Source organism: Trichechus manatus, unplaced genomic scaffold (assembly GCF_000243295.1).
Source record: "Trichechus manatus latirostris isolate Lorelei unplaced genomic scaffold, TriManLat1.0 scaffold00152, whole genome shotgun sequence".
Lineage (NCBI taxonomy): Eukaryota > Metazoa > Chordata > Mammalia > Sirenia > Trichechidae > Trichechus > Trichechus manatus.
This window is the reverse complement of record NW_004444088.1, coordinates 2,968,193-2,983,190: the sequence shown is the minus strand read 5'-3', so window position 1 is coordinate 2,983,190 and position 14,998 is coordinate 2,968,193. Positions and strand designations below refer to the sequence as shown.

The window sequence follows — 14,998 nt, the reverse complement described above, 5'->3', positions numbered from 1 at the left end:
TCCTGGACGTGGCAAAGAAGAGGATTGCAAGTATCTGTTGGGTTGGACTATGGACAGTGTTTGCTATGCAAGATAACCGAAAGCTTGAACTGGCAGATCAACTAATTCTAGAGGGTAAGTCCTCTAGAGTTAAGGGCTCAATAATGACAAGGTGGAGCTTTATATCTCACACTTTAGCAAAGGACTTCAGACATCACCTCGCTGTATGTAACTGGCAAGGGGCGTCTGTTCTAATTTGAGGCTATGGTTAAAACCATGACTTAATCACTATGTGCTCTGGCCAAAAACCTACCCATAGCTTGCCACCAGCTAGCATTTCTCAGTTTGCATTCCATATTCACTGATCTTACCTAAAGGCATTTTTAAAAGAGAAGGATAATTTAACTGTTTGTAATTACTGGCATCACTTGGTGGTGGCAGTGATTGTTTAAGATCAAGTGCAAGGATATGACAAGTTCTTACCTAAATGTAGTCTAAGATGTTGTTCAAGTCTGAGACGTCATCAGAACAAAATTACATGTGTTCTAACGGGATAAATTAAATAGGGAAGAAAGCTAGAGTTAGGAGAAAAATAAAGATAGACAAATACAATAAAGCCAACGATTACTGCACAAAGCATAATGCATACGGTTCTATGCAGTAGCTAGAGGTGAAAACAATTAGGCTCAGAGGCGCCAAAAAGGCAAAACAAAACCCATGTAAGTAACTGAGTCTTTAATATAAAAACAAATCAATCTTTCAGCAAAAGGTCAGTTTTACTGGTACTGAGACTTAAGAGAACTTTCTCCCATGGGTCCCCATAAAGGGTACATGGTGTGAAAAGCAGCCAACAGGATTAAAACATATTTGTTGAAAACACAAGTTTTGATGATTGCTTTTCCCTGGTAAAAGGCAACAGTATAGAAGCCCAGCAGCAAGTGCGGTGAAGTACAGGAAACTCAATGAACAGTGACATGTGGGGCAAACACGGAGCTCTCTGACGGTCTCCAGAGGGTAATGTTTGGGTTCCTCTCTCTGGGAAAAGACACTGGTTTTAACAGAATCCAAAACCACCTCTGTCCTTATTAGTGATAAAACCCACTTTAAAACCACAGGTATGCATTATGTTTAGACTTAAGCCACTGTTCCCTCCTAATACAACAGATAGCCGAACAAGACTACATACGTATTTGAGGAACACGGTTTTCTAAATGTACTTCCCAATGGCTAATCTCAGAGTAGTTAACAGATAAAATACATTTTGAACAAATAAATATATATTTAAAATATAATTTTTAATGCTAAGTTTCATGGTTGAACTACCTATACGTGAACTGAAATCTTAAAAAAAGGTAAAAGATTATCCACGAAAGTGTTTTTCTGGTTCAGTTATGTTTAGTTTTTTATTAATATTGGTTACATCTGACGTTCATTGCACCTGCTGACGAGACTTAAAATTATCAGTAATGTGACATGTAAATGTAAAAAGAAAATCACAGACTCACTCCACATCTGTGAAATGCAGCACTTAAAGATAACTTAATTTGTAACAACAACCGGGAGTAGGGAGAAGAACACAGAAATTGGAGCGGGAAAAAGATATTCAATATCTTAACAACATAGCTCCTGCTGTACTGAAAAAAATAATTTATTAAATGAATAGAATACTGGGAATAAAATGCATTATAAAAGTAAAAAAAAGTAAATTCTAAATATAAATAATAATGGCTTACCTAATTAACAGAGTTATTCTTCCCCCATCCAAAACTACAAATACCATCTTCTGAAAGGCCAGATTTTAAAAGTGGGTGTGGTTCACTTTAAGGCAGATACATAGCACTGTAATATCTGGAATTTGGCAAAAATCACCTTGTTTTATTAGACTGAAAATGGTATTAATCGATTTAAATGATTGTTCTTTTAAAACCTTTTGCAAGGTCTAGAATGGTATTTTTTAAATGAACAAGTAGACCGGTTCATTATATTGAAATTTTTCTGTCTCCAAGCACAGTAAACACATTTGTAATATATACTTTGTGGAAAATTCTGAGATAGAGCACACCTGTGTATTTTGACAAAGACTTTAAAAATTTTGGTACTTTAGTAAAAAATAGTCTCTTTTTTAGATCAGAGATTAACAACAGCCACTGAATGTGCTGATCTTTATGAGTGGAATTTTAAACAACTGTATCTTAGCATGTACATCAATCAAGATACTCATAAACTTTTACAGTAAAGAAACAAAGAACTGGAGATTGTTTCTATTTCCCTCCGTGTTTAGAAAGCATATGCAGCTCAGTATAACACATGGGATTTCCAAATGCTAGCAGGATTACAGTGCAGATTAACAGCAACTGGTAAAACAGTAGAAACCAAATAAATGAGTAACTTCATACGGTAAAATGAAACAAGGCACTTTCAGTAACTAAATGCAAAGCTGAAATAAGCAGAAAACATTTTCATAAAGCTGACTCACAGACCCTAGGACCCTTCTGTAAAATGTGCAAGGCTAAAGGCACTACATAATTCCTTCTCCTAACTCCACTTACTAAAGGAATTCACCAATTAAACTTGGCACAAAAGAGTTTAATTATCATAAAGTGCATCGCTTGGCTAAATATATTAAAATCAGTCACAATACATTACAGCAACATCTTCACATATACAGAAATAAAAACGCCATACCAGAGGAGTCAGCCTAGCTAGGAGCTTTCTAGCATATATGGCTTTTTCTTTTCTTCTCTTTTTGTGTAACTTCCTATTTGCTTAGACTCTATATTTTCCAAAGAGTATGCCTTGATTAGAAAAAGAGGTAGTGTGCTGAAAAAGGCAAACCCATGGATTCTACAGGTAGAGATTTAAGATTATATGGAAAATAAACAAGCATAACATATTATAATAAATCAGGACATGGTATTATCCATTGCCTTCGAGCCGATTCTGACTCATTGTGACCCTAGAGGATACAGCAGACCTGTCCCCATAGGGTTTCCAAGGAGCAGCTGGTGGACTCGAACTGCTGACCTTTTGGTGAGCAGCCAAGCTCTTAATTACTGAGCCACCAGGGTTCCATGGTATTATAGTCCCTCGACATTCATGAATTAGCTTTTCAAATCAAGGCTATTTTTATCACTTAACTCTGTGATTTCAGCTCTTTCAAACAGTTTTTCTTTGGTACTAGAAAGGCATGTCATTTCCTTTTCTTTTAAATAGTATTAACATTCCAAACAACCAATTTTCATTTAGAGATGGTAAAAATGTCAACATTTACAATTCAGCTTGTCTTTCTTACTATGATGTTCATTAATTTAAACCACTAATGAAAATATGTCAGAGATACAAAGAAGTATATAATCATCCCGATAGGAACGTGCAATTAATTTCTATTTGACGAATATAACTGGTGATTAAAAAAAAATACACATACATGTCAGTTTGGAGCAAAATATAGTGGCAAAATACCATTATCATTTATGTACAGTATTTAAGAACATGAGTTTCGGTAACAGAATTCTAGATTTTTTTAGTGTATTGAATACAAAAGTGGATAAAAGATGATTAAAAGCAGCAGCGAATATACTTCCTATCCCAATAACTTAAATATTTTTTCTTTATGTAAACTTTATACATGTACATTCTTGCTTTTTCTGTAAATGTTTCACAGTCCTTTTTTAAAAAAATAACTGCAACTAGGTTCTAATTTACTAAAATGTCAAAATGGAGGGAGATGCTTGAGATGCATTAGTCTTCGTCAGCATTATAAGCCACTTCTGCTACTTCTATCTCTGACACAGAATTTTCAAGTTCACTACAACTTAAGCATGGCTTACTATCAGCTCTGCAAAAAAAAAGAGAAACACGTCTAATGAAGGGATTGGATGAATGCTATTTCACTTCACTATTAACTTTTACAAATCTTTTACCTTATATAAAGAACGCAAATATTCAATCAGAAATTTAATATATTTAACTTGTCACTAACAAATAACATCTTTGGAGAGAGATTTTTAACTCTCAGATCTCCAAACTACCATTTACCAATAAAAATCCCATTTGTAATTACCTTTACCAACATAAAATTTGTGCTTATAATGATAATTTAACCACTACCACTTAAGTATTAACAATCACCTTGGATTTATATGTAACAAAAATTCTACGCACTTTCAAATATACTATCTTTTCATCATTCCTATTAGGTAGGTGGGGTGGTTGCTATTATAGTGTCCTACTTTTTGAATGAAGATTAATTTGTCAAGATTTACAAAATTAACGAAGACTGAGCCAGAGCCCAATTAATTCAGACACAGCTTCACAGCAACTAATGAGAAAGCTATGGCTTCCAGCCTGACGCCAAAGACTCAGTTCAGGAAGAGCACAGAGTGTCTGTGGTTCTTCCCTACTTGCTGGAAGACGGATGACAAAACTGCGTTTATTAACAAAAGTAACACAGAGCTAAGTACTTCCAACTACTCAAAAACTGCTGTAATAAACAAAACATTATATACCTAGATGGTTCATCCAAGACACCTTGATCTGACTCAAGTACAGAGGACTCCACCTTCAGGATCTGTCCACCTTCTGTTCCTGACATGCACAGTGAGTCTTCAGGTTCTAAAGACAACATTCTAGAAGTCAATTACAAGAACAAGTTACTTTCTATGGATGAAACACGTATAAACTTCCTGCTGTGAATACCTGTGGCTTTAGTGGTCTTCTGCTGCTACATCTTAATGCAGTCACAGAGCTAATAAATTGCTGAGTCTGGGAGTCAGCAGAGGAATTAGTAATTACAACTAATGCAAAATAATTCCAGCATCAATTCAATATATGCTGCTGAGAAGGCAGACTAGAGCTTTCATATACGAAAAGCCGGCATAAGCTCCCAGAAACAAAGTTATCATTTAAATACGTTAAGATGAGTAATGTTTGTTTTGTTTAACAGTGAGAGGTTAATTTTTTGAATTTTTCCCATCCTTAAAAATGTTCGGCCTGCTAAATAATCAAAAGACAGTTTTTCCAAAAACAGGGAAGTACGCCGAGAGCCTACAACTTTCAGAAGGAGAAACTTCCTAAATCACATTAAAACACAAACGGCATTTAACAACGGAGCATTAAAGCTGAACTCATCAGACTAAACTTGCCAGCATCCCGACACACCTGATTCTGTCCTCTAGAGTGTTGATACGGAGCTGCTTCTCACTGAGCAGCTTCTTCAGCGATTCCACCTCTTTTTGCTTTTCAAGCAGTTCTTTCTGTAAGCGGTAGTTTGTTTCTTCTAAAGTTTCACAGAAAGCCTAAAAACAAAACAAAAAAGCCCAAACGCATGCAGAAAAAGGGTAAACATAATTACTTATGCAGTACCTTTCTCAAGAGCATTACTGAAGAGTTAAAGAACATGAATAATCAAAGTAATATGTACACAGCCCAGTGATTTGGTCTCTCCCCTCAGCTTTTTAGGTCTCTGCTATCTTGGTTCTTTCTTTAGTCCCCATCCACCTGGGAGACTTTTCTTGAGAATTATTACAACAGTAAGCCGTGTGTCTGAGTGAGTATTTTGTCTCCCTCTCATGTTGAACTGGGGAAAAGAAGACTGATATCTGCTGCTATAGTTTCTGTTCTCCTTAATCTACTTTTGCCCAGCCCTACCTGATTCGATGTTTAAACAACCAAGGCTATTGGTTCCCTTTGTATTAACAGACATACTGCTGTGACAACAACTTCCTTGACAGCACCTTCAACACCGCTTTCCCTCTGCCTCTTTTCACCATATTTACTCAAAACCCAGTGGTTCATGTTCTCTGCTTCTATATCCAGGATGCTGAACACTGATGAAATAAAGATTAAAACAAATATAATCACACTACCATGAATGATGCCATGACAGAAATCTGGTCACTTAACTTGGTGACGCTTTCAATGTTGCTGATCAATCTTATTCATTGTTCCTATTAGCTACGACTTGTCTCCTCTTGTGACTATTTTAGACCCTTCCCTCCCCTCAAATTTCCTACATGATTGTCACTGCTGTTGCTCCAGAGCCCAGCAGATGATCTTGCTTCCTACATCAGAAAAAAAAAAAATCACAGACTCTCCGAGTCCTACGTACACTGGCATCCAGACTCATCCTATCTTCTGTCCTCAAGGCTAATCCATTCACTTGGTTCTTCGCATTAAAGAAGAGCCTGGGAGCTTGTGCCATCATTTACCCTCTCAGATTTGCAACCTTTTCCACCCTCCTGGTTTCATCCCTGAAGCTTATTAAGTAAATCCTAAAACTCTCTCCCATATAAGAACAAAATCACCTCCACCACTCGCTTGACCATACGTCTTTCTAGACACTATGTTATCTCTTCTCTTTCAAAATGAGCTACAAGAAAAAGTTTTTTCATCACCTAAATTTAGCTTTCATTCATTACTCAAACCATTACATTAACGGGTTTAGTCTCATTTCCTCTATTGATTATGCCTAGGTAAAAGCTAACAATGACCTTCTAATTGTCAAATCCAAAGCACTGTTTTTAGGTACTATCCCCTTGACTTCTCTGCAGCATGTCATTGTTGGCTTATTTATCACTGTTATTTTTTCACACGATTCCCTCTCACTGGCCTTTGTAAACCTTCCTGATTCCTTTCCTAACTCTGACAGTTACTCCCTAGCCTCGAGCCTGTTCTTTGCACGTGGGCATTCATCAGAGTCTTGTCCTTGGTTAGTTTCTCCTGCTCTACGTGCCATCCTGGGCAGTGACAATTACTCTCATCACTTCAGCTGTCATCTATTCTCTATGTTACCACCTTCCAATTGTTTTCTTTTTTGGTTAATCTCCAGCCCAAAACTTTCCTGATTACACAGATACCATTCAAAATGCCTCCAGGTCCCTTCATTTGGATGTATCAATGACAAATCAAAGAGAAAATGCCTCCAAAGGAACATACGCTCTACCATCTAATCACCCAAGCCACCAGGCAGTCACCTTAGTCATTCATTTCCCTCATTTCTACAGCTTAAGGGTGATCACGTCTTTTCCTTTCTCCATTCCCGTTCTCCCCCATTATCTCGTCAACATCTCTTGTATTTTAATCATTTACTTTCTATCCCCATTACCACTGCCTTTAGTTTTTAACTAAACTACAGTACCTGTAAACTCTTTGGCCTGCCTATGTTCACTCTGGCACTCTTCCAATCCACTCTCCACAAAGCTGGTTTTCTTAAAAACAGATGTGATCATGTTACCTGTGATTCAACACTGCCTATGGCATAAAGTCAAATCTCCAACCTTGGCAAACAAGGTACCTTAATGATGTGGTATATGCCTTTCACTCCAACTTCACAGCTTGCTCTCTTACCTTTCCCTTCCTCTGGTCCTCCACATACCCATGTTCCAACCAAACTGAATTACTTTCAGTTTCTCAAATATTTGTTTTAATATAGATGGGAGTATATAATGCACACCATTCTCTGGCTTGCTTTTTTCATCTAACCACATAAGATAACCAAAAAACCAAGCCCACTGCCGTCAAGTTGATTCCGACTCATAGTGACCCTACAGGACAGAGTAGAAATGTCCCATAGGGTTTCCAAGGAGTGGCTGGTGGATTTGAACTGCTGACCTTTTTGGTTAGCAGCCGTAGCACACCATAGCTCTTAACCACTAAGCCACCAGGGCTCCAACCACGTAAGACAGACATTATATAAACATTTCCACATTTAAAAATCTGAGTATATTCACAACATTATGAAAAAAGGAACAATTTTCAACCATCACTCAAGCAGAACCGAAAACCATAGAGACAAATAAATCAACAACATACAACTTCCATTACTAAAAGTATGGTAAGCCAGATACACTAAAGCTTCCAGCTATAAAATACCTCAACTGTTTAAGCAGCTGTGCGGACAAGAAAGAAAGGTAAGTTTTGGGGGCAAAATGAAGAGAAATTAAAACAAGTGCCTAAGCACATCCACTGACGCTACAGCTGAGGGAGCAGGGAAGAAGTGTCCAGGAGAGGATGCTGATTTCGGTTACCTTAGAGCCTGGCTTGGAACACCAGGATCCAGGATGGGATAAGAAATGAGGACTCAGGCACACTTTGGGGGTGGGGGAGTCAGTGACCAGTAATAAAGCAAGGACCCTAAAGAGCTAAACCAGTAATAAAGGTCATCCTTGAACACAGGAATACAAGAAACACTGACTGCTTGTCTCATCATGCCTCTAGGTGGGCAAGATCGTCTCCCCTGAAGAATCCATAACCATCGGTCAATGTCTCATATGAATTTTGGATTTGAATTTACCCTATTACATTTGGTCAGAAACAATCAAACTGAGAAACTAGCATTAAATAAATAAAGTCCAGGACCAATGACAACCAAGGTATTCTTTCAGAAGCAAACAGAAACTTCTATGGAATGATACACCCTCAACCTAGGCTGAACAAGGTCCCTGTAGACAGAGTTCTCATGAAAGTGAATTTACAATCCAACATTACAAAGCACAATGGAAACAATCTAACATGAAAGAAAGTGAACAGATCCATCAGGGGATTAGGATCACAGAGACTCCAGATTACAGAACTACTAGATGGAGACCTCAAATACGGGCATTTACAATGACTTGAAAATATATATTTAAAAGCCTCTATTAAAAAAACTAAAGGACACATGAAACAAATCAAACAGAATGACAAGACATGAAAACTATAGTCAATAACATTAAAAATACGAACGGAAGGATCAAATAGTGAAATAAGCCTGTCTCAAGACAACAGTAGTGAACTAGAAGCCAGACATAAGGAAATTATCCAGAATGAAACACAGAGAGATAGACAGTACGAAGATATGGTTAAGACAGATGGAAAAGGAAAAAGAATGGGGGAAAAACAATATTAACCATGAGAAAACAGTGGAGAATTTTCAGAACTGGTGAAATACTAGCATTTTTAGATTTGGAAAATCCCAAGGAAGAATAAAAATAAATACACACTTAGAGACAGGATAGTGAAATTGCAAATACCAAAATCAAAGAGAAGATCTCCAAAACACTAGGGGAAAAAACAGTCCAACAAAGGGGCTACAATAAACGGGGAGCACACGTCTCACGCAACAGTCTAGGTGAAAGGCGGTGGAGAACACCTCCACACTCACACAAACACAGTTCAAGAATGAGAGCAAGAGTGAAAAAAACTCAGACACCAAAGACCTAAACATTACTAACAGACCCACACTGAAAGAAATATTAAATGCTGTGCCCGGGTTACGAACGAGATTTGTTCCTAACGGTGCCTTTAAATCGAATTTGTAAGTCAGTAACAGGTGTTACCACTCTTATTTAGCGTTACGTTAGTACAAGAAGAGGCTCGAAGCCTTTTCAACCATTTAAAAGCTGCACATGTAGCAAGTAAAGACTGTGATGAAGAATTTGTTGCAAGTAGGGGTTGGTTCCATCATTTCCAAGTCAGGGCAAATTTACATAACATTAAAGGGCAAGTACAGTTGTCTCACAACCCGGGACTGGCTGTACTTTAAAAAGAAGTTAATTAAGCCCCAAAGGAAAGAGTGGGATGAAAGAAGGAATGGTGAGGAAAGCAAGCTGCAAACAAAGCATCCACTGTACAGAACATAATAATGGCCAACTTTGGGTAGGGCTGTACACCACTTGGTTCTAGAGTATTAGATTAGAATACCATATGACCACTGAATAAAAGACACTGAATATATAACTTAGAAACCAGGAGTATAGCAAAAAAAAAAAAAAAAAAAGGGCAGAGAGAAAATTCATTAAATCTATAAAAGGGAGGAAAGGAGAAAAAAGCAACATTAAAAAAGCAAAGTAAATAAAAAGCACAAAATAAAATAGTAGAAATAAACTGTATCAGTAATCACTATAAATAACAATTAAACTCACTAGTTAAAAGACACAAACTTTCAGATTAGATTAAAACACAAAAATCTGCCTATATGATGTTTGTAAGAGACACACCAACAAAATAAGGCTGGAAAAATACTTGACAGCCACAAGCTAATCTCCCCCTCCTGTCCCAAAAGGTGTAGTTTTATTAACATCAGACCAAATGGATTTCAAGGCAAAAAACATTGCTGGGCACAAAGAGACCCACTACCTAATAACAAAAGCAGTAAGTCACCAGGAATACTTCAATTATATAATTACAAGCAGTTGTTAAGCAGGTGAGAGTCAGGATTTACTGGATTGAAGGCTTCATTATCCTTTGAGTAAGTTTATATTTCAAGGGGTATGGATTACTATGGTACTTTTGGAATTTTTCTTAAAATGAGAGGTTGCTTAACGAAGTCTGTAGAATAAAGAGCTATGTATCTGGCAAAATCACTGTCGATTATATTTTGAAAGAGAAGAACTAGCACTGAACAAATTTACTGTCCAAATAAACATTTAATTTCAAGTACAGTTCTAGGAAATACATTTGTTTTAGAGAAAGGTTCTAGGAGATTTCCTCCATATTACTTTCTTGAGTGTAGAAACTTAAATACTGCCTTGGTGATTTACAAGGAGCCTGGGCGGAGCAGTTGTTAAGTGCTCGGCTGCTAATCTAACCAAAAGGTCGGTGGTTCAAACCCACCAGGCGCTCTATAGAAGAAAGATGCGGCAGTCTGCTTCCATAAAAATTACAACCTTAGGAACCCAACGAGGCAGTTCTACCCTGTCCTATAGGGTCGCTATGAGTCAGAATCGACTTGACAGCAACAAGTTTGGTTTTTTTGATTTTGGTGATTTATTTACTAAATCAGTGGTTCTCAACCAAGGGTTACTTTGCTCCTGGGAGGACACTTGGCGATGTCTGGAGATTATTTTTGAGTGTCACGAACTGGGGGAGGGGAGATGCTACCGGCATCTAGTAGATAGAGGCCAGGTGTGCTGCTAAATATCCCAATTCACAGGTAAGAACTCTCTCCCCCAAACAAAGAATTATCAGGCCCAAAATGCCAATTGTGTGAAGGCTGAGAAACTCTGATTGAAATCAACACGATATATTAAAAAAAAATATTTATTTAAAACAAAAGCAGGCAGCAAAGGAGGTACAGAGGACTAAAAAAGATATGACAAAGAGATGTAAAAGCCACAGATGTCAGGCTGAATAAAAGAACAAGACCCAACCCATGTACAACCCTATGTACAAGAGATACACCTTAGACCGAAAGGTGCAGAAAGGCACAAAAGCTTGGAAAAAGATCCTATGCAAACAGTAACCGTAAGAGAGGTAGAGTGGCTATATTAATATCAAACAAAACAGACTTTAAGAGTACAACCACTAGAGACAGAAAGGGACATTTCACAATGGTAAAAGGTTCATTCATTACACTGAACCTTAGGACAATACATCACGAGGAAAACGTATCAATTATTAACGTATATGCACCTAAGTGGCCCCAAATACATGAGGTAAAAATTAACACAACTGCAAGAGGCAGACAACTCAATGACAGCCAGGTATTCCAACACCTATATCAGGGGCATAGTGGTTAAGAGTTCCGCTGCTAACCACAAAAGCTGGCAGTTAGAATCCACCAGGCGCTCCTTGGAAACCCTATGGGACAGTTCTACTCTGTCCTGTGGGGTCACTATGAGTCCAAATTGATTCAACAGCAATCAGTCATATCTAAATAACAGATGAACAAGTAGACAGAAAACCAGCAAGGATATCAGCAAAGATACAGAGACTTAAACAACACTATCAAGCAACTTGATACAAGACAAACCTATAGCTAACATCATACTTAGCGATGAAAACCTGAAATATTTCCCCCTAGGATTGGGAAGAAAGCAAGGATGTTTGTTCTTGCCACTTCTACTTAATATTTACTGGAGGTTCTTGGCCACCTATAAAGGGGTGTGTGTGGGAAATACAGAAAGAAAGAAAATAAAGAACTTAATGGCACCCAGGAAGTTCAGCTGTCTTTATTTGCAGATGACATGATCCTATATGTAGAAAATCCTAAGGAATCCACAAAAAAAATCTACTAGAATAAACACATTTAAGTCAGGTCATGTTACAGGATATAAGATTAATATCTTAAAAATCTACTGTGTTTCTAAATACTTGTTGTTAGTTGCCATTGATACTAGCAATGAATAATTTGAAAATGACATAGGAAAACAATTCCAATCACAGAACTTTGGAATACGTTTGTGAAAGAAGTGTAAAACACTTCAAAACACTCAGGGAAATTAAAGAAGATCTAAAGATGTTTCATGTTTATGCACTGTAAGACTCAATATTTTGAGATAGCAATTTTCTGGAAAATGACCTATAGATTCAATGTAATTCCTAAAAAAATTTCATAGACTTTTTGTAGAAATTAGTAGGGTGATCCTAAATTTTTATAGAACTGCAAAGCCAAAACAACTGTAAAAAAGAAGGTCAAAGTTAGAGTACTTACACTACCTGATCTCAAAACATACTGTGATGCTTCAGTGAAGGAGACAACGTAGCCCTGGCATAGGATAGGCAAACTGATGAATGGAACAGAAATGACAGTCCAGAAATAAACCCTTAACATTTATGGTTGTTTGATTTTTGACAAAGGTGCCAATACAATTCAATAAACGGTGCTGAAAAAATTGGAAATCTATAGGAATGTAAGAATCTTACCTCCTGCCTTATAAAAAAAATGGATCATATACCTAAAGTAAGAGCTAAAACTATAAAATTTCTTGAAAAAAATGTAGGAGAAAATCATCTTCGTAACCTTGAATTAGGCAAAGAGTTCTTATGATACAACACCAAAAGCATGATCTACTTAAAAAAAAAAAAAAGATAAAACAGACTTCATTAGAACTAAAAAAAATTGCATTTCAAAAGACACCATTTAGAAAATGAAAAGACACACACAGACTGGGAGAAAATATCTGCAAATCATATATCTGATAAAGGACTTTTACCCAAAATGAAAAACCCTTACAACTCAATATGATAAACAGAAAAATTTAAAAAAAATTGGCAAAAAGACTTAGACATTTCCTTAAAGAAGTCAACGGCTTCCATAAAGGTGCTCAACATTAATAGTCATTAGGGAAATGCAAATTAAAATTACAATGAAATACCACTACACACCCATGAGAACAGCTATAATCCTAGAAAACACAATATCCAATGTTGGTGAGGATGTAGAGAAAACAGGACTTACACATACTACTAGTGGGAAGGTAAAATGGTACAACCACTTTAGAAAACAGTCTGTTTCTTGAAAAAGTTCAACATAAGCTTGCCATATGACCAAAGAATTCCATTCCTAGGGACTGACCCAAGAGAAATGAAAAGATGTTTACAAGAAGCTTTCTAGAAGATTGTTCACAGCAGCAATATTTATAACAGTGTAAAACTGGAAACAATCCAAATGTCTGTCAGCTGGTGTCTGGATAAACAAAATGTGGTAAATCCATATAATGGAAAACTGCTTTAGGAATAAAAAGGAATGAGATTGTGATAGAGGCTATAACATAGATGAACCTCAAAAACATTGTTAAATGAAAGAAACTAGATACAAAAGATTACAGATCTATCTACACACAGATATGTATGTATGTGTACATACATATAAATATATACATGTATATGTAGTATGTGTTTCGATTTATATGAAATATACAGAAAAGGCACACTTGTTGAGACTGAAAGCAGATCAGTGGTTGCCTGGGGCTGAGAGTGTGAGCTACCTGAAAACAGGCTACATTTTTTCGAGGTGACAAAAATAATTCAAAACTCGACTGTGGTGATAGTGACACAACTCTGCCAATTCAGTAAAAAGTATTAAATTATGCACTTACACTGGGGGAATCATGGGTGAAAACTAGAAAGCTGTTTAAAAAAGAGACAGCATTCGCTCTAACAGAAAGAACTCATTCAGTTTAACTGAAAAACATTACCAACTTACCAATGAAATACGTTTCATTTAAACATTAATAAACATTTAGGGAAAAACTTGCATAAAACCTTAGCCAATCTATTATTACCAAATCTGTTTTGTGAATCTAGCTTATTGTTTCAAGAAACAGGCCACTTTAATACGTCAATTAATGTAATCTGAGTAGCATCAGGCATGAGCTGAACTGATAACAGCACAATCACTTCCACCACTGATGATAACAGAACAATCACTTTTAAATTTGATTTGAACTGTAGGTTCTTTACTTCGACACTTAGATGGAATAAAATTCAGCATACAAATAGTACTTTTAATGTAGTCAAATAAATCCCAAAATCATTTTTTTCTTTTTTTTGTACAATAGTAAAGAGAGTATAATGCAGGGTTTAATTTTAGAGGTTCATTAACTATATGACATGAATTAATCTTTGTTTTTTTCACTTAACTAGCTCCATGTGTTTAAAATGAAATAAAACGTTTGCCTTAAACATTAAAAGCTTTCTGAGCAAAACTACCATAGTCTGAAATTATAATATTTTGCTCGTCCATTCAAGAAACAATGAGGTTATTGTACTGGATTATTTGTTCCTCTTTTTATGTAATATATAACACAGCACTTACCCTGCTTTCTTCTAGGCTATCAAATGGACCTGGTGGATCATCCAGACAAAGAAACTCTCTCACTGCAAGGCTTTTCAAAGAAAAAAAAAAAATGAGCTAGGGTACAAATAAATTTACAAAAGATAGCAAAAGGCAAGTCATTTTGAGGCTATTTAGTGTTTTAACCCAGTTGGTTCTGCTGCTATACCAAACTAAGCAAGTTGGCTCATGTTTTCATACAAGTCACCAAATATAAATGTCAAATCTATAGAAGATATAAAGATTGTAAGCTATTTTCTAAGATCTTATGAACATAAACAGACAGGGAATTTACTGTTACATGAAACTATAGGAGATAAATTCAGAATAATGGTACAGGAGGCCAATCTAAATGGTGAATAGCGTGTTTATTTTTAAGAAAATGACTTTCAAAGAAATATTAGTCTGAACTAGATGAACGAAGTCATTATCCTGTTAGGAATAAATACAAGTTCTATTTTGTACTTAATTATTTCTTTCAGT

At 36.4% G+C, this 14,998-nt stretch overlaps 1 protein-coding gene across 3 annotated transcripts in view; it reads right to left on the bottom strand.

The window, feature by feature from the left end:
* Nucleotides 1-955: 955 nt before the first annotated feature.
* The window catches only part of SNX16 (sorting nexin 16), a 43,745-nt gene continuing 29,702 nt past the window's right edge, over nucleotides 956-14,998 (bottom strand). The window contains exons 6-9 of one of the 3 annotated variants that reach the window (XM_023740289.1): nucleotides 14,498-14,567; nucleotides 5,140-5,276; nucleotides 4,488-4,607; nucleotides 956-3,817 (exon numbers count right to left, since the gene is read on the bottom strand). In XM_023740289.1, the coding sequence (XP_023596057.1) occupies nucleotides 3,721-3,817; nucleotides 4,488-4,607; nucleotides 5,140-5,276; nucleotides 14,498-14,567 (424 nt within the window). In that variant the 3' untranslated portion in view covers nucleotides 956-3,720. Of the gene's footprint in view, nucleotides 3,818-4,487; nucleotides 4,608-5,139; nucleotides 5,277-14,497; nucleotides 14,568-14,998 lie in introns of those variants that run through there. The other 2 variants (XM_004385989.2, XM_023740292.1) reach the window with 2 other exon arrangements.